Source organism: Sus scrofa, chromosome X (assembly GCF_054392235.1).
Source record: "Sus scrofa isolate SSC_HxYL_T2T_F1_AM1 chromosome X, Sscrofa_HxYL_maternal_Yorkshire_Landrace_v2.0, whole genome shotgun sequence".
NCBI lineage: Eukaryota > Metazoa > Chordata > Mammalia > Artiodactyla > Suidae > Sus > Sus scrofa.
In genome coordinates, this window is record NC_139401.1 from 108522595 (window position 1) to 108548235 (window position 25641).

Below are 25641 nucleotides of genomic sequence, written 5' to 3' on the forward strand. Positions count from 1 at the left end.
AGGTGCAGCCCTAAAAAGATGAAAAAAAAAAATGTCTGATATCATTTTAACTTCATCCTCATGAAACATCCAAGTTAAAACAATAATTATTAAATTTTTCCTTATTAAACTCCTGATCATAGTTGACTCCCATTCATTTCTAGTACTCAAATAATGATCTAAGCACAGTGCAAATGGAAATAATGTACTTACACTGGCACAAAAGTAGACTTCCCAATATTTTACACTTGGAAGAACCATTTTTAAGTAACCCATTAAAAATTTTTAGAAGAAATGTTCACATCTTCAATTCAACAAGTCTGTAGGTTAGTTTGCTTTTTGGTTTGTCTATTGGTTTGGGGGTGGAGGTAGGGATAAAAGTCAAAGTAACATTATTTTCAGAGCTCATAATATATTGTATTATACAAGTCAGTCTTTACATTTCCAGATTTGCTTGTTTCAGCCATGCCTTCATTTCGTTAACTAAAGTGACCTCCTGTAGATTTCTGTCAAGTCCACTTGTAACACATTCAACAGAGAGGAATGATCATTTCCCACAGGTCTGGTGGGGGTTGGGTGGGGGAGGGCACAAAGTAGAGCTAAGGGCAGCACAACGTAGAGCACAAGGCAGAGCTATGGTGTGAGAGTTAAGTGTCTCATCTCACCAGCACTCTCTCAATGCCACCTCCCCCAACACAGGAGAATTTCACAGTAGAATTTGGATTTTTTTTTTTTTGGCCATGCAGAATTTGGATTTTTTTTTTTTTTGGCCATGCCTGTGGCCTGCAAAATTTCCTGGGCCTGGGATCGAATCTGAGCCACAGAAGTGACAATGCCAAATCCTTAACCAGGGAACTCCATAATTTGGATTTTTAAACCAGAGAGTTGTTATGGTCAATCCAAAATAACCCAAAGAGCTTGCTAAAGATATATCAATAAGCAGCTTTTTATTGAAGGACTGAAAGAATTAAATAGAAGGCACAGTAGCACTGTAAAGCTTTTTCAGATCATGGTAATCTTTTTGTGTACATATGGAACCCAGACTTTTTTGTTGTTAAAAATGTCTGATGAACAATCAGAAAATCCTTACTTGTCCTCTTTCCCTTTAGTTTTTCTGTATACCATCTCTCGAAAACTGGCCAGAATCTTGTTTTCTCTCTTCCGTCTCTCTTCTTGGTTAAAGGATGCAAGGGCTCTCTTCTCATCAGCACTATAGATCTGGTTCTCTTTTCGCAGTCGCACAGCCTCCATCCGGCGATGCCTGGAGAAAATTTTATTTGTGGCTTAAATTTCTCGGTAATTATTCTCATAGTGCTTCCTCACTAATCCTTTGTTAATGCAGAGTGGTCTATTTAAAAAGCTAACAAGGAGTTCCCCTCATGTCTCAGTGGTAATGAACCTGACTAGGATCCATGAGGATGTGGGTTCAATCCCTGGCCTTACTCAGTAGGTTAAAGGATCCGGTGTTGCTGTGAACTGTGGTGTAGGTCGCAGACGAGGATCGGATCTGGCATTGCTGTGGATACAGCATAGGCCGGTGGCTACAGCTCGGATTCGACCCCAGCCTGGGAATTTCCACATGTTGCGGGCATGGCCCTAAAAAGCATAAAATAAAATAAAACAAAAAGCTAACAAATAGAAAATGTTTGTGTAATGGGTTAGATTTTCAAAAGATCATTCATTTTATATGTCCTTTGATTCATTTCTGGTATTCAAATAATGATCTCTGAGCTTCTATCGATATAGTGAATGTTATTAATTTCTAATAGTAAGGGCTGAAGTCTAGTTCTGTTGTTTCCAGTAAAGCAACCAGAAATAGGCAAGTTATTAAACTTCCCAAGTGATATGGAGAATTGATAGTAGGATAGATAAGATTTAAGCTGTCATCGAGCAGGTGGAACTTCTTCAAAGTTCTAATTTATCACACAACCAAAAGAACCAAGTTTAAAACTACAGTTGAATTTTGGGTGAGTTCTGTGAGTGGATTTAACTTCCTTAGAATCCAGCAGCAGCTCAAAGGAAAGAAAAAAGGTATTTTAGCACAAGGGCCAAATCAGGAAAGTATAGGGGCTAAGGCAGAGGGAAGCAGAAAACTCTTCACATCATCTTCAAAGGGTCTGCTTATTTAGAAGGAAAACTTTATGAAAATCTGCCTCTTTTATGTATATGTACCCAATCCTACACAATCAATTCAAGATGAATCTTGAACTATGCCTAGAAAAACTGAGCAAACCGAGTAAGGAGAAGAGGGGAGAATCATTTTGAGTTAGTGTGAAGGTGGGGGAGTGGCAGGACAGAAAGTCAAGGAGATGACAATGTGTCCAGGTTGCTCAGAGTACAGTGAGTAGAGTAGTTTATCTGGAAAAGAAAGTGCTATATGAACGATGCTGTAATAAACATCAATGTACACATCTCCTAGTACATGGGAAACGGTCTCCTGGGTATGCAGCATGGAGTTGCTGGGTCATAATGTACGCGAATGATCAACTTTCCAAGATAACGTCAGACTGTTTTCCAAAATGGCCGTGCCAATTTACACCACCACTAGCAATACTTCAGCGATCTTGTAGATCCACATCCTCTCAAATGTTTGGTATTGTTAGAACTTTGAACCTCTATCAAATGGGTATAAAATGGTATTTCTGTATTTTTGTTTTGTTTTGCTTTTGGCTGCACCCCTGGCACATGGAAGCTCCCTGGGCCAGGGATCGAACCCGTGCCACAGCAGTGACAACACTGGATCCTTAACCCACTGTGCCACCAGGGAACTCCTATTTATGTTTTGGGGTTTTGTTTGTTTGTTTGTTTTTTTGTCTTTTTAGGGCTACACCTGTGGCATGTGGACGTTCCCAGGCCAGGGGTCAAATCAGAGCTGCAGCTGGCGGCCTACACCACAGCCATGGCAATGCCAGATCCTTTAATCCACTGAGCAAGGCCAAGGATGGAACCTGCATCCTCAGGGATACCAGTCAGATTCATTTCCGCTGAGCCATGATGGAAACTCTCTGTATGTTTTTGATTTCCATTTCCAATGATAATAAACATCTTCTTATGTATATGTAGGCCATATATTTTTTCTTCTGACAAATGCCTGTTTGGGTCATTTTTCCATTTTTCTTTCGGGTTATTTATAGGTACTATAGGTTTCTCTAGTAATCTCAATACTAACTCTTTATCAGTTGTGTGTATTACAAGATTATCCCAGCTTGGAGCTTGTCTTTTTTACTTATTTTAATCTGTCTTTTTTCTTTTTAGGGCTGCACCCATGGCATATAGAGGCTCCCAGGCTAGGGATCGAATCAAAGCTGTAGCTACCGGCCTACACCACAGCCACAGCAACGTGGGATCCAAGTAGCATCTTCAACCTACACCACAGCTCAGGCAACACCAGATCCTTAACCCACTAAGCAAGGCCAGGATCGAACCTGCATCCTTATGGATGCTAGTCAGATTTGTTTCCACTGAGCCACGATGGGAAATCCTAAGCTGTCTATTGATGAACAAGCATTCTTACCTTTTTTTTTCCTGCCAAAGCAGTGGCAGTGCCAGAGCCTTACCCTGATGAGCCAAAAGTTCTTACTTTTAGCCCAGGAAAATGTATCAATATTATTTTATGGTGAATGCATTTTCTGGGTCTTCCTTACAAAATACTTTCCCACTCCAAGATCTAATAGATATATGTTCATATTTTATACTAAGTGTTAAAATTGTTTTGAAGTTTAAGTCCTCAATCTAACTACACTGATTTTTATTTTTATTTCATTTTATTATTTTTTAAATTTATGGGTACACCCGAGGCATATGGAAGTTCCTGGGTCAGGGACTGAATCCAAGTCACAGATGTGATCTACGCCACAGCTTTGGCAACATTGGATCCTTAAACCTACAAGCTAAGCCAGAGATCCAACCTATGCCTCCGCAGCAACCTGAGCTGCTGCAGTCAGTCTTAACCCACTGTGCCATGGCAGGAACTCCTGGGTTTTTAAATATGGTGATACAGGGCTCTACTTTCATCTTTTTCCATGTGGATAACCAATTTCTTCTTGCCCATTTACTGCCTAGTTCCTTCTTTCCCCACTTATCTGACATACAAGCTCTTTCATATAAGTTCCATACATGTCTGACTCTCCCCGAATTCTGTATTTCACTCCACTGAATAATTCATTTGTTCCCTCACTCTTTATTTTTATTTATTTATTTTTAGGGCTGCACCCGTGGCATAAGGAGGTTCCCAGGCTAGGGGTCGAATCGGAGCTGCAGCTGCCAGCCTACACCACAGCCACAGCAACACAGGATCCGAGCCACATCTGTAACGTACAACACGGCTCACAGAAAGGCCAGATCCTTAACCCACTGCACTGAGTGAAGATAGGGATCGAACCACCATCCTCATGGGTTCATTACCTAGTCGGGTTGGTTACCACTGAGCCACAATGGGAACTCCCCACCCCAACCCTGTCACTCCAAAGTGCTGCAAGCTTCATAAAAAGGCGTCATGTCTGGAAAGGCAAATCACCTTCCTGCTCTTCTTCAGAAGTTAAGATGGCTATTCTTGGCCCTCTAGTCTAACCATATACATTTTAGAAACATCTCATTAAGTTTCATGAAAAACTCTGTTGTGATTTTGATTGGAAGAGCACTGAATCTAGAGATCAATCTGGGAAGAACTGACAACTTTACAATATTGCCTTCCTATTCACAAACATGGTATCTCTCCATTTATTAAAATCTTTTTTAATGTCTCTTAATAACATTTTATAGTTTCCCCTGTAAAGGTTTTGAACATCTTTTGTTAAGATTTATTGTTAAGTTCTTCATATTCTCTGATACTATCATAAATGTTTTCTTTGTATTTAATTACATTTTCTAGTTGTTTGTTGCTGGTACATAAAAATGCAATTGATTTTTGTGTATTAACCTTCTATACAACCATTTGTTAAACCTTCCTATTATCTGTAATTCATCTAAAGATTCTTCAGGATGTTCTATGTGAAAAATCATATCATTCACAAAAAATGACAGTGTTCTATCCTCCTTTATAATCTCATGCCTCCAATTTTTTTGCTTGTTTTACTGGTCCTTAGATATGTTTTCAAATGTCAGTCCTGGAGTTCCCATGGTGGCACAGCAGAAACAAATCTGACTAGGAATCATGAGGTTGCGGGTTCGATCCCTGGCCGCACTCAGTGGGTTAAGGATCCAGTGTTGCCGTGAGCTGTGGTGTAGGTCACAGACGCGGCTTGTATCTGGCACTGCTGTGGCTCTGGCGTAGGCCAGCAGCTACAGCTCCGATTTGCCCCCTAGCCTGGGAACCTCCATACACCATGGGTGTGGCCCTAAAAAAAAAAAAAGACAAAAGACAAAAAAAAAAAAAAAAAAAGTCAGTCCCCAGAATCCCAAGATTCTGGAGGTGCCTCAAGGGTTCTGCAAATATTTGCCTCCATTTTCATTTAAAAAATGCTTACCCATTACTTATGAAGTTTTAAAAAAAAATCCAAAATTCAGTTTGGTCTTGGTATTGATACCATATTAGTTCACTCTCCTTGTTCTTCTTGGTACTTGGCCTTCTCTTCACAATTTTACATTCCTTTCTTCAGGCTAAACCTGATCTCTGTCATAATTCTTTTCTGCTCTTCATTCTCAGAGTCCAGAGAACTAGAGGCCACCTTCTCTGACTCCACAGAGAACCAGAGGCAAGCTCAGAAAACAGGAAATACTGTCTTATGAAAATATTTTCCTAACTACCAGAATGCCACATTCCTCATGGAGCAGTGATAAGTAACTGAATTTAAGTATATCCTCCAGAGGATAGGCTATCTGTATCAAAATGTAGACTTCGGGATGGATTAGCAATGGGATCTTGCTGTGTAGCACTGGGAACTCTGTCTAGTCACTTATGATGGAGCATGACAATGTGAGAAAATAGAATGTATACATGTATGTGTAACTGGGTCACCATGCTGTACAGTAGAAAAAAATATATATATGAATAAATGACAAAAAAAAACAGAAAAAAAAATGAACTAGAAAAGGGCATTGGAAAAACTGATTCTTTAAAGCTAGAGATACACTGAGCTGCATACTCACCTGGAATTTTAGACAACCACATTTATATCAATAAAATCAAATTTTTTTTGGCTTTTTAGGGCCGTACCTGCAGCATATGGAAGTTCCCAGGCTATGGGTTGAATCAGAGCTGCAGCTGCCAGCCTACACCACAGCAACTCAGAATCCAAGCCACATCTGCGAACTTCATCACAGCTCACAGCAACGCCAGATACTTAACCCACTGAGGGAGGCCAGGGATCAAACCCTTATCCTCATGGCAACTAGTTAGGTTTGTACGCCACTGAGCCACAACAGGAACTCTCAAATATTAAACTAATATTTATACTCTACTCTTCATTAGGAATGGTCACTTAATGAAAATCTATCACCAAAATATATTTTTGGTAGTGACAAAGGAAAAGATATAATCCTGGAAACTGACCTCAATGCCAAGCACATACCTGCTACCACTCATTACATAACCCGAGCATTCAAATGATGCAATTTCTTCACTTGTCAGGCCAATTTCACCTCTTCGTGGGATACGTTTTCCAGCTTTTACATATTCAGCCATAGCTGCACCTTCACCAGGTAACAGAGCATGGCCATAGCTACAAAGTAATACAGAATTCAGAAAAGGTTCATTACAAAAAGCTCACCATCTAAAAAGAGCACAAAAAAGCTTTCTTTCAGAAAACAGTAGAACAACAGCTGCTGGCTAGCATGCTGGAAAGCCAAACGTAAATTACTTTAATTAGGGAATGCTGCACTGTGACCTTTGTTACTAGCCCAGAAATGCAGGAATACTTTGGAAGAATAAAAGAACTGATGTTAGTGAACATATATATTCATGGTTGACAATTATGAATCAATTCTCCCTACAGGTATTGCCTGTATTGCTTCTGCCTTGAGTGAATTCCTTGTCCCTTTTTCCCTTAAAAAAAAGTAAAGAAATAATATATCTCAAATTAACATATTTCTTAGACTGATAACCAACAATAATGCTATACAGTAACAGTTATCTAGTAACTTTCATTCAAGGGGACCTTAAAAACTACCATCCCTTCATTCAATTCATTGAATGCTTCTTGAATATCTATTAAACCCAAAGGCTGTAATATGAAAATAATCTCTGTTCTTTTGTAATTTACATATCAATAAGGATATAACACCAATACAATGTAGAATACACAATATATTACACAAAAGAAAGAAAATGCTGTGAGGACTAAAGGGTTAAAAAGAGGAAGGAATCACACCTACCTGTGGCAGGAAGGTACTGGGAATCAGCACATGTTCCCTCCTTTTGAAAAGGGCTTTGAAGAATGTTAAGGATTTTAACAGGAAGAAATTGAGGGTAGTGAAGAAACCAGGGCTGGGAAAAGAAGGGAAGGCACGTTGGGGGAAGAAATGAGGTGAACGAGGCACTGTGTGGCAAAGTGCACAGTGAATACAGGGAAGTTTCAGTTCAGCTCAGTTGCAACCTGGGGTTTAAATAAGGGAGTAGAGGGAGACAAGCTTGGAAAGGTAAGTAAGGGCCATACTTTTGGGAAGATACTTTAGAGATTATAAATACACTCTTACTTACTTCAAAGGCTTATCATCTTGAGAGGCAAGTGTTTTGGGAGCCTCTGGGCCAATCAAATCAGAGGGTTCTTCAGGCTCTGTACAAAAGATGTTCAGAAACATATTCACATTTTGAATAATCAGTTAATTTAATGTTTTATCTGTTCTGTGTCAAAATCTATCAGAAGAACCTACTTGATCGATCCTTCCAGGGATTCTCCAGCAACTCTTCCTGGGACTCTTTAGAACTTGAATCGCTGGAATCTTTTCTGCTCTTCTTAGACTTCTTTTTCTTATATTTCTTCCTGTAATGATTATAATTTGATACAAATTGATTTAATATTTCCATTCTAAAGGGCATCTTATTTTCCCAAGACAATGAAAAACTGACTAAAATGATTTGGATGCTCAGCTTATTTAAACTTGTTAGAAAAGAATTTCAATTTAAAAATATCTAACTTGGAGTTCCTATCATGGCGCAGCGGAAATGAATCCGACTAGGAACCATGAGGTTGCGGGTTCGATCCCTGGCCTCACTCAGCGGGTTAACGATCCAGCGTTGCCGTGAGCTGTGGTGTAGGTTGCAGACGCGGCTCGGATCCCGCGTTGCTGTGTTGCTGTGGCTCTGGCGTAGGCCGGCGGCTACAGCTCCGATTAGACCCCTAGCCTGGGAACCTCCATATGCCGCGAGAGCGGCCCAAGAAATAGCAAAAAGACAAAAAAAAAAAAAAAAAGATCCCTAAAGGGAAAAATAAAATACAGTTCTCATGTTTCAGAAAGATAACAGAAATAAATAAATTTAAAAAACAGCTCTTACCAATTTGAACATCAACAATTATCAGTGTAATGGATTAAAATCTATCAAATATGTTTGAATCCTTGGGTTCATAATGATACTAAAAAAATCCAGGGAGTTCCCATCGTGGCTCAGCAGAAAAGAATTTGACTAGCATCCATGAGGCCTTGCTCAGTGGGTTAAGGAGCTAGCATTGCCATGAGCTGTGGCAGAGGTCACAGACATAGCTCGGATCCCATGTTGCTGTGGCTGTGGCGTAGACTGGCAGCTACAGCTCTGATTGGACCCCTAGCCTGGGAACCTCCATATGCCATGGTGTGGACCTAAAGAGACAAAAAAAAAATCCAACTCATTTTTTTTTTTTTTTGTCACACACACGGCATGCAGAAATTCCTGGGCCAGGGATTGAACCCACACCACAGCAGCAACCCAAGCAGCTGCAGGGACAATGCCAGATCCTTAACCCTCTGAGCCATGAGGAAACTCCCCCAACTCATTATTTTGAAAACTCATAAAACAAAAAAAGCAAGCAATTATTCTGCTCTTCCTATACCAACTATACTTCAGAGTAACCAAATAGTTAATGAGAGTAAGTTTCTCATATAGAATTATTCTACCTAATAAATGAAGAAAGCCAGAATTAGACTATCACCATTTTGCAATCCCCAGTGAAATAAGGGACCTAGGTAATGACTACTGATGCCTGTTGATATGACAAAAAGGGACAACCAGACATTATCTGCCTTCTAATGGAAGTATAGAGCACCACCTATGAAGTATTCCTGCCAAAAACTCAAATCTGAACCTCATCAAGGGTCTAGATCTAACTATCAATCTACAGGGAATACAAGGGACAGAAAACATGTTAAAAAGACACCATAAGAATATAACGAGCAAAATCCAACTCTAGGAAATTTGCCAGGACAAATGATTTGCAGCAAATAAAATGCAGGAACAAAAAGGGAAGTGGAACCTAACTATTTAAAGAGATGTAAGAGACATATCAACCAATCACAATTTATTCCTAATTTGAATAAAATATACCAAAAACTGCTGAGAACTGAGGAAATATTGTTAAATATTTTAGGTGTTATAATAGTATTATGGTTTTGTTTTGTTTTTATAAAGAATGCCTATCTTTTAAAGAAACTCACTGCTTTATGGATGAAATGGTATCTGGAGTTGGTTTCAAAATAATGGGGGAAAAACCAAATAATGGGGAGGGCAGCAGAGATGGCTAATGAGTTGAAAATTGTTCAAACTGGGTGATGGTTACATGGAGATCCATTATACTATTTTATGTAATTTTATATATTTGAACTTTTCCATAATAAAAACTAAAAAAACTGACGATCTGCGTTTCTTCTTCTTTTCTTTTTTCTTGGATTTCTTTGCTCTCCTTTTTGTATCTTCATCTGCAAATTAAAGCACATTATAATTAAAAAATTTTAACTCTAAAACCCTAATATTTTTAAGTAAATAAATATCTTATTCTTCTATTTGTTGTTACAGAAAAATTAATTCATTCAAACATTTATTGCTACTTATCAGGGAAATGTGCTAGGCATGGGGGTCATAGAAATTAAAGTTGTACTAAGCATTTGGTTACACCGGGTATTATTATTAATTCTATTGCATGAGATTATAGTATTGTGATTAGATAGGAAAATGTCCTTATTTTTTTTCTTTTTATGGCCACAAGTGTGGAACATGGAAGTTCATGGGCTAGGCGTCAAATTGGGGCTGCAGTTGAGGCCTTAGCCACAGCCATGGCAACATTGGATCCAAGCTGCGTCTGCAACCTACACCACAGCTTGTGGCAACACCAGATTCTTAACCCAGTGAGCAAGTCGAAGGATGGACCCTGCATCCTCATGGAGACCATGCCCGGGTCCCTAACCTGAACTTTCTTGAAGCACACAATGGGTACTAAGCCACAATGGGAACTCCATCCTTATTTTTTAGAGATGTATACAGAAAAATTCAGGGTGGCGGTATGATACTTATAATTTACTTTGAATATCTCAACAACAAAAATCCATATCTGAAGCAAATATGTCAAAATGCGACTAAATGTTAAAACTGAGTGACAAGTATATGGCATTAATTATACTATTCCCTTTACTTTTCTGAATGTTTGAGTATTTTCACAAGGTATGTATTTGGGGGATGCTTTTCAGGAGCTCAGTCTAATGGAGGAGGCAGAGGGAAGGAAGTAAGGAGAATCTGAGTGAGACGGAAGTGTGCGGTCCTTTGGGCGGACAAGGAGTCTCAAAATCAAGCTGCTTTGGGGAGGGTGGTTGACCAGGAATAGGTGACTCTTAAGCTAGTTCTTTTTAAAATCAGTTTTATTACAAAAACAACGCATGCCCGTTGCTGAAATGAGTGAGCCAAGCCCCGTGCCAGGAGAGACCAGCACTGCAAGCAGACGGACTCTGTACCAAGTAACAAAGTCAAGAGAAAGGGTGTACAATCTCGAGGAGATGGAAAGTCACTCTCAGGCCACAGATGAGGGTACAGGAACGTGACAGGGGACGTGTGATGAGAGCACATCGGGGTCTGAACTTTCCCCTGCAGGCCATGGAGAGCTATGGGAGGATTTTAAGTCGGGACTGATATGCTCAGATATGTGCTTCCAGAAAGCTCAGTCTGCAGCAGTGATGAAGAAAAGTGACAGTGAGGGCCAGGAAACTGGTGACATCAGAGGAAGGTGCGCCTAAGTGTAATCTGTCCCCAGAGGAGGCACGGGTGCCAACCATCAGCCAGGAGAGGGCACAAAAAGGTTGCTTTTTGTGATGCACTGCCCCCAGGAGGTGTCTCCCATAAATCAGCCACCAGCTCCAAGGGGGCCGTGGGCCTTAGTTTTGTTTTTCTTTTTTGGCTGCCCGGCAGCAGGTGGAGTTCCTGGGCCAGGGATCAGATCTGAGCCACAGTTGCCACCTATACCACAGCTGGGCAATGCTGGATCCTTTGAACCCACTGTACTGGGCTGAGGATCGAACCTGTGTCCTGGTGCTGCAGAGACACCACCAATCCTATTGTGCCACAGTGGGAACTCCCAGTGTGCCTTTTAGAAGCTCACACAAAGGTGCCCACCGAGTGTGAGAATCACACAGAAGAGCCGCTCTGCTGGGCTGGCACAGCCCCTATGGCCTGGTTTGGGACCACACGTCTGGCAGACTAACCCCAACTTGGCTGGGTGCCATTCGCCTTATACAGATACACACATCCAACCTGGCATCACGCTACTCAGGTCTGAATCCCAGCTGTGTGATCCTGGTTGTGGTACTTATAACCTGCCCCGGGCCTCCACTTCCTCATCTCCAAGAGGTGTCCTACTGGGACTTGTGAACTAACTAGCAATAATGCACAACAAGCACTCAACAGGGTGCCTGACACAAAGTCAGTGAGTCTTCAAAACTCTAGGCTATTACTGTTTTTAAGAACCTTCTTCTAAAATAAGCTTTGAAGGAGTTCTCATAGTGGCTCAGTGAAAACAAATCTGACTAGTATCCATGAGGACACAGGTTTGATCCCTGGCCTTGCTCAGTGGGTTAAGGATCCAACGTTCCCATGAGCTGTGGTGTAGGTGCAGACGCAGCTCAGATCCGGTGTTGCTGTGGCTGTGGTGAAGGCCAGCAGCTGTAGTTCCAATTCGACCCCTAGCCTGGGAACCTCCATATGCTGCAGGCACAGCCTATAAAAGACAAAAAGATAAATAAATAAATAAAATAAAATAAGCTTTGAAGAAGTAAAACTTGTTTTCAACAAGGCTCACAGAAACGGTGTTGGCTTTCTTACCACTGGAGTCTGTATCAGAATCAGAGTCACTGTCACTATCGTCAGAATACTTTTTGTGTTTTCTTTTAGATGATTTTTTCTTTCTCCTTTTCTTGGATCTTTCTTTTGAATGACCAGACTTCTTCTTCCTCTTCTTCTCTTCTGCATAAAATACAGATTAAAAAAAACCTAACTTCTAAAGAAGTATTTCTGAACACTTATTATATTGTAATTGAAATACTGAAAAAGAATTGATGATAGGCAACTGAGGAAAAATAAAGCTTAATGTTCAACTATTTATAAACTTATTTTTTAAACATCTCAATAAAAAAGTTCTATATTTAAAAAATACCTTCTGAAGTAGAAGCTGAAGTGGTGCTTTTCTTTGGCTCTTCATCCTCTACTGGTGTATGTTCATCAGAGCTGAATTTAAAGAAAATGGTAGTAAGAGTCAGAAAAGTGATAAAATATGGACTACAGAGTATAAAAATACAAACCTAATTTTATTTTTGGCCACATCCATGGCATGTAGAAGTTCCTAGGTAAGGGATCAAACCCGCACCACAGTTGCAACCTATGCCACAGCTGCTGTAACACCAGATCCTTAACCCGCTGTGCCACATGCAAACTTCCTAGACTTAAAATTTTTCAGTAACCAATCGATTGTCTAAGAACCATTAAAAGCTAGCACGACAGTCTCTTCATGGGAAAACTGTGCCAAGCTACATGCTAGGAAAACTGGACAAGCTAAATGCAAAATAATGAAACATACCACCATCCTACACCTTACACAAAAATTAACTCAAAATGGATTAAAGACTTGAATGTAAGACCTGAAATCATAAAACCCCAGAAGAATACATAGGCAGTAAGCTCCTTGACATCAGTCTTGGCGATGATTTTTTTTGGATTCAACACCAAAAGCAAAGGTATCAAAAGCAAAAATCAGTAAGTGGGACTACATCAAACTAAAAGGCTGCACAGCAAAGAAAACCATCAACAGAGTGAAAAAGCAAACTATTGAATAGGAGAAAATATTTGCAAATCATATCCAAAATACATAAAGATTACAGATAACTCAACAGCAAAAAATACAATCTTATTAAAAAATAGACAGAGGATGGAGTTCTGCTGTGGCTGAGTGGAAACAAATCTGACTAGTATCCATGAGGATGCGTACTTGACCCCTGGCCTCGCTCAGTGGGTTAAGGATCTGGTGTTGCTGTGAGCTGTGATGTATGTCGTAGAGGTGGCTTGGATCCTGCATTATTGTGGCTGTGGTGTAGGCCAGCTACTGCAGCTTCGATTTGCCTCCTAGCCTGGGAACTTTCATATGCTGTGGGTGCGGCCCTAAAAAGCACCAAAAAAAAAAAAAAAAAAAAAAAAAAAGGCAGAAGATCTGAATAGACATTTTTCCAAAGAAGACACACAGATGGACAACAGGTTCATGAAAAGATGCTCAATATCACTAATCAGGGAAATGCATATCAAAACCACAATGAGACATCACTTCATACCTCTTAGGATGACTATTATTAAAAAAAACAAGGAGTTCGTGCTGTAGCATAGTGGGCTAAGAATCCAACTGCAGCGGCTTAGGTCACTGTGAGGTGTGGGTTTGATCCCAGCCAAACTGATCCCTGGCCCAGCATTGTTGCCATGGCTGCAGTGTAGGTCAAAGTTGCAGCTCAGATTCAGTCCCTAGCCTGAGAACTTCCATATGCCATAGGTGTGGCTTTTGAAAAATAAATAAATAAAAGAAAAAAGACAAGAGATAACAAGTGTTGGTGAGGATGTGGAGAAAAGGGAACACTTGTAAATTACTGGTGGGAATATAAATTAGTACAGCCATTATAAATCCAGTATGGAAATTCTTCAAGAAATAAAAATTGGGAGTTCCTGCAGTTGTGCAGTAGGTTAAGGATCCAGTATTGCCAAAGCTATGGCATAGGCTGCAGCTGAGGCTCAGATTCAATCCCTGGCCCGGGAATTTCCATATGCTAAGAGTGTGGTCAAAAAAGAAAAAGAAAAAAAAAAAAAGAACAACCACACGATCCACAATCTTACTTCTGGGTCTATACCTGAAGGAAATGAAATTAGTATTTTGAAGAGCTATCTGCACTCCAATGTTCATTACAGCACTATTCACAATAGCTAAGACAGAGAAATGACCAAATATCTACCAAGAGATGAACAGATAAAGAAACTGTGAGAAACACACACACTTGTGCACACTCACACACATACCACAGATTATCCAACCTTAAAAAAGAATGAATCCTGTCATTTTCAAAAACATGGATAGACTGTGAGGGCATCTGCTAAATGAAATAAGTCACACAGAGAAAGACAAATACCATATGATCTCACTTATATGTGAAAACTAAAAAAAAAAAAAAAAAAGAAAACTACCAATGTCATATACAGAGAATAGACTAATAGCTGCCAGAGGGCAGGGGGTGGGGGTGGTGAAGGTGAACAGTGTAAAAAAGTACACGCTTCCAGCTATAAAATAAATAAGTCATGGGGACATAATGTACAGCATGGCGACTGTAGTTAATAATACTGCATTGCAGAGTTCCTATTGTGGCGTAGTAGAAACGAATCCGATTAGGAACCATGTGGTTGCGGGTTCGATTTGATCCCTGGCCTCGCTCAGTGGGTTAAGGATCCAGCGTTGCCATGAGCTGTGGTGTAGGTCGCAGATGCGGCTTGGATCTGGCGTTGCTGTGGCTCTGGCATAGGCTGGCGGCAACAGCTCTGATTAGACCCCTAGCCTGGGAACCTCCATATGCCATGGGTGCGGCCCTAAAAAGACAAAAGACAAATAATAATAATAATAATAATAATAATAATAATACTGTGTTGCACTTGTGATGATAGATGATGGAGAATAATATGAGAAAAAGAATATATATGTGTATATATATGTATGTATGACTGGGTCACTTTGCTATACAGCAGAAATTGACAGAACATTGTAAATCAAATTGTAAATTGTATAATAAAAAAACAAAAATCTAACAAAATTAATAATACTGTATTCAATATCTGAAAGTTGCTAAGAGAGTAGTCTGAAATTCTCATCATAAGAAAAAAAATTTTTGGAGTTCCCATTGTGGCACAGTGATTAATGAATCCGACTAGGAACCACGAGGTTGCGGGTTTGGTCCCTGGCCTTGCTCAGTGGGTTAAGGATCCGGCGTTGCCGTGAGCTGTGGTGTAGGTCGCAGACGCGGCTCGGATCCCGCGTGGCTGTGGCTGTGGTGTAGGCTGGCAGTGGCTACAGCTCCGATTAGACCCCCAGCCTGGGAAACTCCATATGTCATGGGAAGCGGCCCTAGAAATGGCAAAAAGACAAAAAAAAAAAAAAAAGTAACTATGTATGGTAACAGATGTTAACTAGATTTATTGTGATTATTTTGCAATATATATAGATATTGAATCAGTATGTCATATGCCTGAAACTAATATAATGTTGTATGTCAATTACACCTCAATAAAAAAAATTTTAATTAAAATCAGATAGTTCTCTTGTGGCTTAGCAGGTTAAGGATTTGGCATTGTCACTTCAGCAGCTGGGGTCACTGCTGTGGCATGGGTTTGATACCTGATCCTGGAACTTCTGCATGCCAGGGGTGCAGCCAAAAGAGAAAAAAAAAAGGAACTTTCAGCTAATAACACTTTAACATCCTGTCATAAAATTCAGGTTTACCTGTCAAGCACATTGTATGAACTCAACCTAAAGAAAACACAGAGATAGAGGAGAGGGAAGAAGGAGCTTATGAATAGCACCAAAGAGGAAAAAAAAATAAGGAAAAAGAAAAAGCATAAAGCCTTCAATAATATTGGATACAGGAAACTAAACAAACCCATATCAGCATAGTCATTTAAAAAAAACCCTTTGTGGAGTTCCTGATGTGGCACAGCAGAAACGAATCTGACTAGGAACCATGAGGTTGTGGGTTTGATCCCTGGTCTTGCTCAGTGGGTTAAGGATCCAGCGTTGCCATGAGCTGTGGTGTAGGTCGCAGACATGGCTAGGATCTGGCGTTGCTGTGGCTGTGGTGTAGGCCAGCGACTTCAACTCTGATTGGACCCTTAGCCTGGGAACCACTATATGCTGCAGGTGTGGCCCTAAAAAGACAAAAACAAAAACCAAAAAAGCCCACAACCCTTTGTAATGCTAATGTCTAACAGGTAATCAGTTATGGGATTGAGAAAAAAAATTCAAAATAATACAAACGGTGGCCTAGTGGGTTAAGGGTCTGGCATCATCATTGCTGTGGCAAGGGTTTGATTCCTGGCCTGAGAACTTCCCCATGCCAAGGGCACGGCCAAAAAGGGAAAAAAAAAAAATACACTCACACACACACACACACACACACACACACATACTTGTTTCAACATTAAACCCTTCTATAAATAGGAAATTAGCACCCCATGAATAACAATCTAAAGAGAACAATTAAAATGCTAAAATCCACTAGGTATATGTTTTATTCCTTAGGTATATTCAATGGTTTTAAAATTTAAGAAGTAGAGGGAGTTCCCGTCATGGCGCAGCGGAAACGACTAGGAACCATGCTGTGGCTCTGGCATAGGCTGGAGGCTACAGCTCCGATTAGACCCCTAGCCTGGTAACCTCCATATGCTGAGGGAGCGGCCCTAGAAGAGGCAAAATAAATAAATAAATAAATAAAATAAAACTTAAGACGTAGAATAGCATAAATCACAAGAAAGAGGGGGGAAAGTGAGCTGTACTTAAAAGTTCTGCACTTAAAAATTTTGACAATATATTCTAGATTTAAACAAATATTACATTTTAAAAATATATTTTAAAATCACTTACTCTGGTTCTGGATTCTTTGGAGAAAGTCCCCATACTTCAGGAGCTCCAAGTTCTCCAATCCTCTCTCTCTCACTTAATCTCCTAGAACAGACAGGTAAGTAAATTATAACTCCATGGCTAAACTGTTTCCTAAATACATAATGAAATTCAAAGGAGTCCAGTTAAAACCTATTTTCTCTTTACACTTTAAACTTTAATAGGAGTTCCCGTCGTGGCTCAGTGGTTAACGAATCCGACTAGGAACCATGAAGTTGCGGGTTCAGTCCCTGCCCTTGCTCAGTGGGTTAAGGATCTGGCGTTGCCGTGAGCTGTGGTGTAGGTTGCAGATGCGGCTCGGATCCCGAGTTGCTGTGGCTCTGGCGTAGGCCGGCGGCTACAGCTCCGATTCGACCCCTAGCCTGGGAACCTCCATATGCCATGGGAGCAGCCCTAGAAACGACAAAAAAAAAAAAAAAAAAAAAAAGACAGGTCTAGCTATGCATACACACACACACACACACACACACAGACCTTCTTAAAAAAATAAAAAATAAAATAAACTTTAATAAAAATTTGGTATACTCAACACTTAGGATCTGATGTTCTAATAGAACCATCAAATGGTACAGACTACAGACGGCCAGACAGGCTGGGCCACAAATGCAGCCTGGGAAGCTGTCAAGTGCAACCCTTTCACTGCTCACATGACATAGCCCCTAACTGCTCATTTCATCTTCTGCAATATGTCCCAGAAACAGTCTCACATTTGGAAATCATTTCCTTGGTTTATGCATATTAACGAAAGTAAAGAGAAGTCTCTACTTTGATATGGTCAAACCTGCTTTCAGAAACTCAGCAATCAATGAAGAAAATAAAAAATGAAGCATTAGGAGTTAATGTTGTGGCACAGAGGAAATGAATTCGACTAGGAACTATGAGGTTGTGGGTTCGATCCCTGGCCTTGCTTGGTGGGTTAAGGATCTGGCGTTGCTGTGAGCTGTGGTGTAGGTCGCTGACACAGCTCGGATCTGGTGTTGCTGTGGCTCTGGCATGGGCCAGAGGCTACAGCTCTGATTCGACCCCTAGCCTGGGAACCTCCATATGCTGCAGGTGCAGCCTTAAAAAGAAAAACTAAATAAATAAACAAAAATTAAAAAAATTAAAAACAGGAGTTCCCGTCGTGGCTCAGCAATTAACAAATCCGCCTAGTATCCATGAGGACTCGGGTTTGATCCCTGGCCCTGCTTAATGGGTTAAGGATCTGGTGTTGCTATGAGCTGTGGTGTAGGATGCAGACATGACTCGGATCCTGTGTTGCTGTGGCTGTGGTGTAGGCCGGCAGCTACAACTCCTATTCAACCCCTCACCTGGGAACCTCCATATGCCGCAGGTGTAGCCCTAAAAAGCAAAAAAATAGTAACAAAAATAAAATTTTAAAAAAATTAAAAAATAAAAAACAAAAAAAACCTGCAGTTTCCTGGTGGCCCAGGAGTCAGTGTTGTCACTGCTGTGACTCAGGTTTGATCCCAGGTTTAATAGAAAATCTAAAAGGAGATATACTTACAGCCAAACTTCATATATATACATACAGGAGGAACAATCCTGGACTGGTTGTAAAGAGCAAGCAGTCAAGTTCGCTTCCCTGCTGCCACCAGACTTCACCTGTACTCTGTAACTATTTATCTTCTAAATGTACAGATGCAAATTTCATCCAAGAAATTCTGACATCTGTTGATGAGTAATATCTAATAAGGAAGCTGTACACTTTCTGATCAACGCAAACTTTCTAAAAATTTTAATTTGTGGAGGTTGGTCTCCAACATAGCTCAGGACTGTTTTTACTGTTTTTATTCCCATGCACAAAACCCTAATAGCTAACACTTAAGGACTATTTATTATGTCCCAGGCACTAAATTATCATAACTCCAAAAGCTTTTGTGCTAATTTTATTCCCTTTTAAATGGTGAAGATAGGAGTTCCCATCCTGGTGCAGTGGAAACGAATCCGACTAGGGATCATGAGGTTGCGGGTTCGATCCCTAGCATTGCTCAGTGGGTTAAGGATGTGGCATTGCTGTGAGCTATGGTGAAGGTTGAAGACACAGCTCAGATATGGCATTGTTTCGGCTCTGGCATAGGCCAGCAGCAACAGCTCCAATTAGATCCCTAGCCTGGGAACCTCCATATGATGCAGCTGCGGCCCTAAAAAAAAGACAAAAGATGAAAAAAAAAATGGTGAAGATATGAAACTCAGAGAGGTTAAGTAACTTGCCCAAGGTTACACAACTATTAAGTAGCAAAGGACAGCTTCAAACTCAAGCAGTCTGATTCTGGAGCCTGTCCTCTTCATCACTATGCTTTACTACCTCCCACTCCTGGAAGAAAAAGATTCATGATGACACCTCCCACCTGTTAGAACCTTAACCTGCCCCTCAATGCCTGTTATACCTAAAAAAAAAATTTAACACATATAGCATGGTAAAGTTCTCAGCACAGTGCCTGACACACAATTTAACACTCAACAAGCATTAGATATTAAGACTTACAGGGAGTTCCCATCGTGGCACAGTGGAAATGAATCGGACTCGTATCTATGAGGATGTGGGTTCTATCCCTGGCCTTGCTTAGTGGGTTCAGGATCTGGCATTGCCATGAGCTATGGTGTAGGTCACAGACACGGCTCAGATCCTGTGTTGCTGTGACATAGGTCAGCAGCTATAGCTCTGATTCTACCCCTAGCCTGGGAACTTCCTTATGCCACAGATGCGGCCCTAAAAAGCAAACAAAAAACAAACTTACAAAGCATATAATAACTATAAATGAAGTAAATTTAAAAAATTAACAAATTAAAATTGTGAATTACTATACTGTACACCTGTAACATATAACACTGCATATCGACTATACTTCAAATTTTAAAAAGTAAAAATTTTTAAAAATTACAAAGTAATAATTATAAATCTTTTCATTTCTCCTTCTTAAACTATTCATTTTTCCACTCCAGTACTCACTCTCATTAGAGGAGATCTGATCTCACCCTGACCTCATTTTTCATGGTCAAGATTGAGACCACTTAACAAGACCTTTCTCAATGTAGCCCAATCTACAGTTTAGCAGATCACTTTTCCTACATTTATTCAATCATCTTGTTTCAGAGATTTTCCTCCCGTCCAATTTAAACCTTTCATCTCAACCCTTCCCAAATCGCTAGAAAACAATTCCACTCACTAATCCTGTTATCATCTCAAACCTGTCTGACCATTCAACAAGCGATGATTGCGCGCCTATAAAGTGCTAGGCACTGTGAATTTTGTGATCAATAAAACCGTGCTCCTCCTTTCAGTCTAGTGGGGAATGAAAACATGCTCAAGAACGATAACAATACCACCAAGAAAATGCTACAATTCCGGTAGGTCTGAAGCTCTTGGCTATATCCGCTACAAGCCAGGAGGCAAAAAGAGGGTAGCAGGAGACCAGGGCACTAAGTGAAGGGGTCTGAGGATAAGTGAAAACCTAAGGGCAGAAAAGGGGGGATTAGGCGTTATCATGGGTCGACTGAAGGAAGAGATGAAAATGGGCACAAGCCAGGGAGAGCGAGCAAGATGGGAATAGTCGGGAGCGGAATGAACGATAAATCCGACTCTGAAGGCTGGTGGGCTCGGGAAAGAAAAGGTGCGTTCGTTTCACTCACTTCTGCCGCAGGCTCTCCTCCCTCTCCTTGTCCAGGAGGCTAGGCCATGGCTTGTCACTGCCGTAGGGGCGTGAGTAGCCGCCATAATAGGCGGACGAGGCAGAAGCGAAAGGGGCGCCCCGCGGAGCCGAGGGCCGCTCTCGAGAGCGTGACCGAGAACGGGATCTGTAGGACTGGTTTCTGGAGCCTTGGCTGGGGCCACTCGACTGATGGCTAAGGCCATTCCGGTCCCCGGACCGAGAGCAAGAGTGCGAGCGAGAGCGGCGGCCCCGCGGGGAGCGAGAGGATTTGCTGCAAGGCTTAGGGCTCTTCGACGAACTGCGACGCTTCCCCCCGGAACCTGAGGCCTCCCACTCTGGGCTGCGGGAGCCAGACACCGGAGCCATCGCTGCCACTGGTTCCCCGAAGCCGTGGGAGAAGGGGGCGCTCTCGCGAGCCGGGGAAGATCTTGGTTGCCTTGGCTCCCAGGACCCGCGGCCGCGCCACCACCCGAACCTGAGGAAACCTTGGAAACAGTTCCGGGTACGTCGGCAAATTCCGTCCCCGGACCGAGGCAGGCCTGTTACCGATGGGACGGCGATGTGTGTGTCTATATAAAGAAGCCGGTGGAGCAACTCCATAGGTTCATCCTTCTGGTTCCTAGTGGGGCTGCTTAAATCTAAGCTCTACTGGAGACTTGGTACTAAGTTCAGCCTCCAGTTGAAATACCTGAAGGGACGGACGACAGGTCGAAGGACACATGTCACTGAGCGGCCGTGTGAACAGTAAATCCGGTGTAAATAAATAAATATGTGTATGTGGAATGTGTGTGTGTGTGTGTGTGTGTGTGTGTGTGTGTGTGTGTGTGTGCGCGCGCATAGAATTCATCTAAACTGGTGGAGAGTATAATGCCTAAGCCCCGTATTACCTAGTTAGCTTAGAGGGGACAAAATATGTATTAATGATTTGAGCCCGATACTTTTTTTTTTTTTTGCTGCACCCCCCCCCCCAGCCCCCGTGGCATGTGGAAGTTCCTGGGCCAGGGATCGAACCTGCGCTTCAGTTTCGACCTACGCCACAGCTGCAGGCAACGTGGGATCTTCATACATTCTAATTAGGTTCGCAGCACAGTATTTATCCCCCAGCCATCCATCACCACCAATGTGCTCCAGCAAAAGGAATTAATAACCCTCTCCTTGCCTAGCTCCTTAAACTGGTCCCATCAAATATGAGGACAAAAAAATGTTGGGCTACCATTTCAGTAAACAACCAATGTTCCCCACCATCAAGTCATCAGCTGCTGCAGTCTGGACCCCTCCCTGCCCCTGAAGGGAATCCAGGATGTTGAAAAAAAAAAAAAAAAAACCAGGATACTGGGACTAAATAGTTAAGATGCATATCTAAGGGATACTTTCTTTTTTATTTAAAAATATAATTCATTTACAATGTTCTGCCAATTTCTGTTGTACAGTAAAGTGACCCAGTTATACATATATTTACATTCTTTTTCTCACATTATCCTCCATCATGTTCCATCACAGTGATAGAGTTCCCTGGGCTATACAGCAGGATCTTATTACTTATCCACTCCAAATGCTATATAGTTTGCATCTGCTAGCCCCAAATTCCTAGTCCATCCCACTCCCTCCCTAAGGATTAATATCAATGAGCACAGACTCTGGCATCTTCCCATACAGAGAAAAGCCCTAACATCATTAACTTCAGATAACTTTTTTTGTGATTAGCAATAATCTTTTGATGCCAAACTACTTTTTTTTTTTTCAGCAAAACTCCTATATATCCTGGCTCCTCCCTTACGTCTTTGGAACAGTTCCTCTGAGCAACCTAAGAGGCTGTGTCCAGGGCTATAGTCCTCAGTAAAGTCCCTGAATGAAACATAACTGGCAGCTTTTAGGTTGTGCCTTTTTCTTCCGTCTCCATATGATAGCTCAACAATACATGGTTACTGGTCATTGTTTCTATTCATTTTATACTGTTTTTATTTTTTGTCTTTTGTCCTTTTAGGTCCGCACCGGTGGCATATGAAGGTTCCCAGGCTAGGGGTCTAACCGGAGCTGTTGCTGCCAGCCTACGCCAGAGCCACAGCAACACCAAATCTGAGCCGCATCTGTGATCTACACCACAGCTCACGGCAATGCCGGATCCCTTAACCCACTGAGCGAGGCCAGGGATCAAACCCGCAACCTCATGTTTCCTAGTTGGATTCATTTCCGCTGCGCCATGACGGGAACTCCTAAAATTTATTTATTTATTTATTTATTTATTTTTTTGTCTTTTGTCTTTTTGTCTTTTGTTGTTGTTGTTGTTGCTATTTCTTGGGCCGCTCCCGCGGCATATGGAGGTGCCCAGGGTAGGGGTCGAATTGGAGCTGTAGCCACCGGCCTACGCCAGAGCCACAGCAACGCAGGATCCGAGCCGCGTCTGCAGCCTACACCACAGCTCACGGCAACGCCGGATCGTTAACCCGCTGAGCAAGGGCAGGGACCGAACCCGCAACCTCATGGTTCCTAGTCGGATTCGTTAACCACTGTGCCACGACGGGAACTCCTAAAATTTTTTTATTATAGTTGATTTACAATGTTCTGTCCCTCTGCCCATTTTTTAATCTGCTTGTTTTTTTATATTGAGTCGTATGCTCTGTTTATATATTTTTTTATCAATCATGTCATCTGCAAGTGTTCTCTTCCATTAGGTAGGTTGTCTTCTCATTTTGTTGATAATTTCCTTTCTATCAATCTTAATTTTTGAAGGCACAGGGAGTTCGCTGTGGAAATTCTGAATCCAGTCTATCAGTAACTAGATGGCCTCTGAGGCTTTCCTCTTAAGAAGTAACCTATCAGGGAATTCCCACTGTGGCGAAGTGGGTTAAGACTCCAACTGCAGTGGCTCTAGTCACTGAGGAGGCCCTGGTTTGGTTCTCCAGCCCAGCGCAGTGGGTTAAAGGATTGGGCATTGCCACAGCTTCAGCTTAGGTTAGGTCACAGCTGTGTCCTGGATTCAATTCCTGGCCCAGGAACTTCCATATGTTCTGAGTGTAGCCATAAAAAATTAAAATTAAAATTAAGGGAGTTCATGGAGTTCCCTTTGTGGTGCAGCAGAAACGAATCCGACTAGGAACCATGAGGTAGAGGGTTCAATCCCTGGCCTTGCTCAGTGGGTTGAAGATTCGGTGTTGCCGTGGGCTGTGGTGACGGTTGCAGTGGCGTCTCAGATCCTGCGTTGCTCTGGCTGTGGTGTAAGCCGGCAGATGTAGCTCCGATTAGACCCCCAGCCTGGGAATCTCCATGTGCTGCGGGTGTGGCCCTAAAAAAAGCAAATAATAATAATAATAAAAATAAAATTAAGGGAGTTCCTATTGTGGTGCAGTGGAAGTGAATCTGACTAGTGTTCATGAGGATGCAGGTTCAATCTCTGGCCTTGCTCAGTGGTCCGGGATCTGGCGTTGCCGTGAGCTGTGGAGTAAATTGCAGATGCTGCTCAGATCCCTCATTGCTGTGGCTGTGGTGTAGGCCAGCAACAGTAGCTCCGATTTGACCGCTAGCCTGGGAACTTCCATGTGAGGTGGGTGAGGCCCTAAAAAGCAAAAAATGAAAAATTTAAAAATAAAATTTAAAAAACAAGAACCCATCAGGAGTTCCCTGGTGGCTCAGTGGTTAAAGATTTGGCATTGTCACTGCTGAGGCTTGGGTCACTGCTTTCCTTTGGGTCACTGTGGGTTCCATCCCTGGCATGAGAACTTCCACATGCTGTGGGCATGGCCCCCCCAAAAAAACCCTGCACACTTATTTTAAGTAACCTATCAGACCTGTTGTGGCTCATTCTTCTTGTCCTGCCCTCTTCCCTTTCTCCCACCCCCTAACTCCTGGCAACCTCTGAAATATTTACTGTTCCTACATTTGTACCATTTCCAGAATATTAAGCCAGTTGCAATCGGACTGACTTGTCTATTTAAAGTTCCTTCGTGTCTTTTTGTGGCTTGATAGCTCCTTGCTTTTTCTTTCTTTCTTTCTTTCTTTCTTTCTTTCTTTCTTTCTTTCTTTCTTTCTTTCTTTCTTTCTTTCTTTCTCTCTCTCTTTCTTTCTCTCTCTTTCTTTCTCTTTCTTTCTTTTTCTTTCTCTTTCTTTCTCTTTCTTTCTTCCTTTCTTTTTACAGCTACACCTGCAGCATATGCAGGTTCCCGGGCTAGGGATCATATTGGAGCTGCAGCTGCAGGCCTAAGCCACAGCAAGATCTGAGCTGCGTCTTTGATCTACACCACAGCTCATGGCAACACCGGATCCTTAACCCACTGAGTGGGGCCAGAGATAAAACCCATGTCCTCATGGATACTACTTGGGTTCATTACTGCGGAGCCACAACAGCTCTAGCCACCACTTCAATGGCTTGTGTCCCTTGATTTTGAAAGCAAGAGTGTGAGTAGGAGGTGTGTTTTCTATGTTTAGAATCTAAAATATTGGGCAAGTTCCCTGGTGGTCTAGTGGTTAGGACTCAGTGCTTTCACTGCCATGGCCTGGGTTCAATCTCTAGTCTGGGAACTGAGATCCCATGTCAAGCCACTGCTCGCCACAGCCAAAAAAAAAATCAGCAGGTTGTTAGGAATTCAGACATTCACCTTAAGACCTACCCTTTGCGTGCAGGGTGAGTAGGTGGATACAGCTCACTACACTTGAAAATTATATATACCCAGGGTCTCTGCCCCATAGCTTTCCACTGATATCTGAGAAGGAGCAAGTGTGACATTGATCAAGGCAAACCATAAACTATCAATTTCAAAGTGAATGTTAATTGCCTAATCACAGTTTGCAAGCTATTAGCCTACTTCCCTAAGAAAAAGTTAATTCAACACAAGCGCAGGGCTGGCTTTTTTGCTTATGGATTGTGCTGCTGGTTGGCAGACTCAGCTTTGCAAGGAGATTGGGAGACATGAGGGCTGTTGTAGTGGAAGCACATT

The 25641-nt window shown here is 41.8% G+C and overlaps 1 protein-coding gene across 2 annotated transcripts; it reads right to left on the bottom strand.

Moving 5' to 3' along the window:
- Window positions 1-909: 909 nt before the first annotated feature.
- On the bottom strand, window positions 910-21219 carry NKAP (NFKB activating protein). 2 transcript variants are annotated; one of them, NM_001244969.1, is given in 9 exon segments: window positions 910-1240; window positions 6489-6638; window positions 7616-7691; window positions 7789-7898; window positions 9741-9804; window positions 12191-12331; window positions 12522-12592; window positions 17022-17102; window positions 20691-21206. In NM_001244969.1, coding segments are annotated over 9 exon segments (1254 nt in total). In that variant the 5' UTR covers window positions 21077-21206; the 3' UTR covers window positions 910-1065.
- Window positions 21220-25641: the final 4422 nt, after the last annotated feature.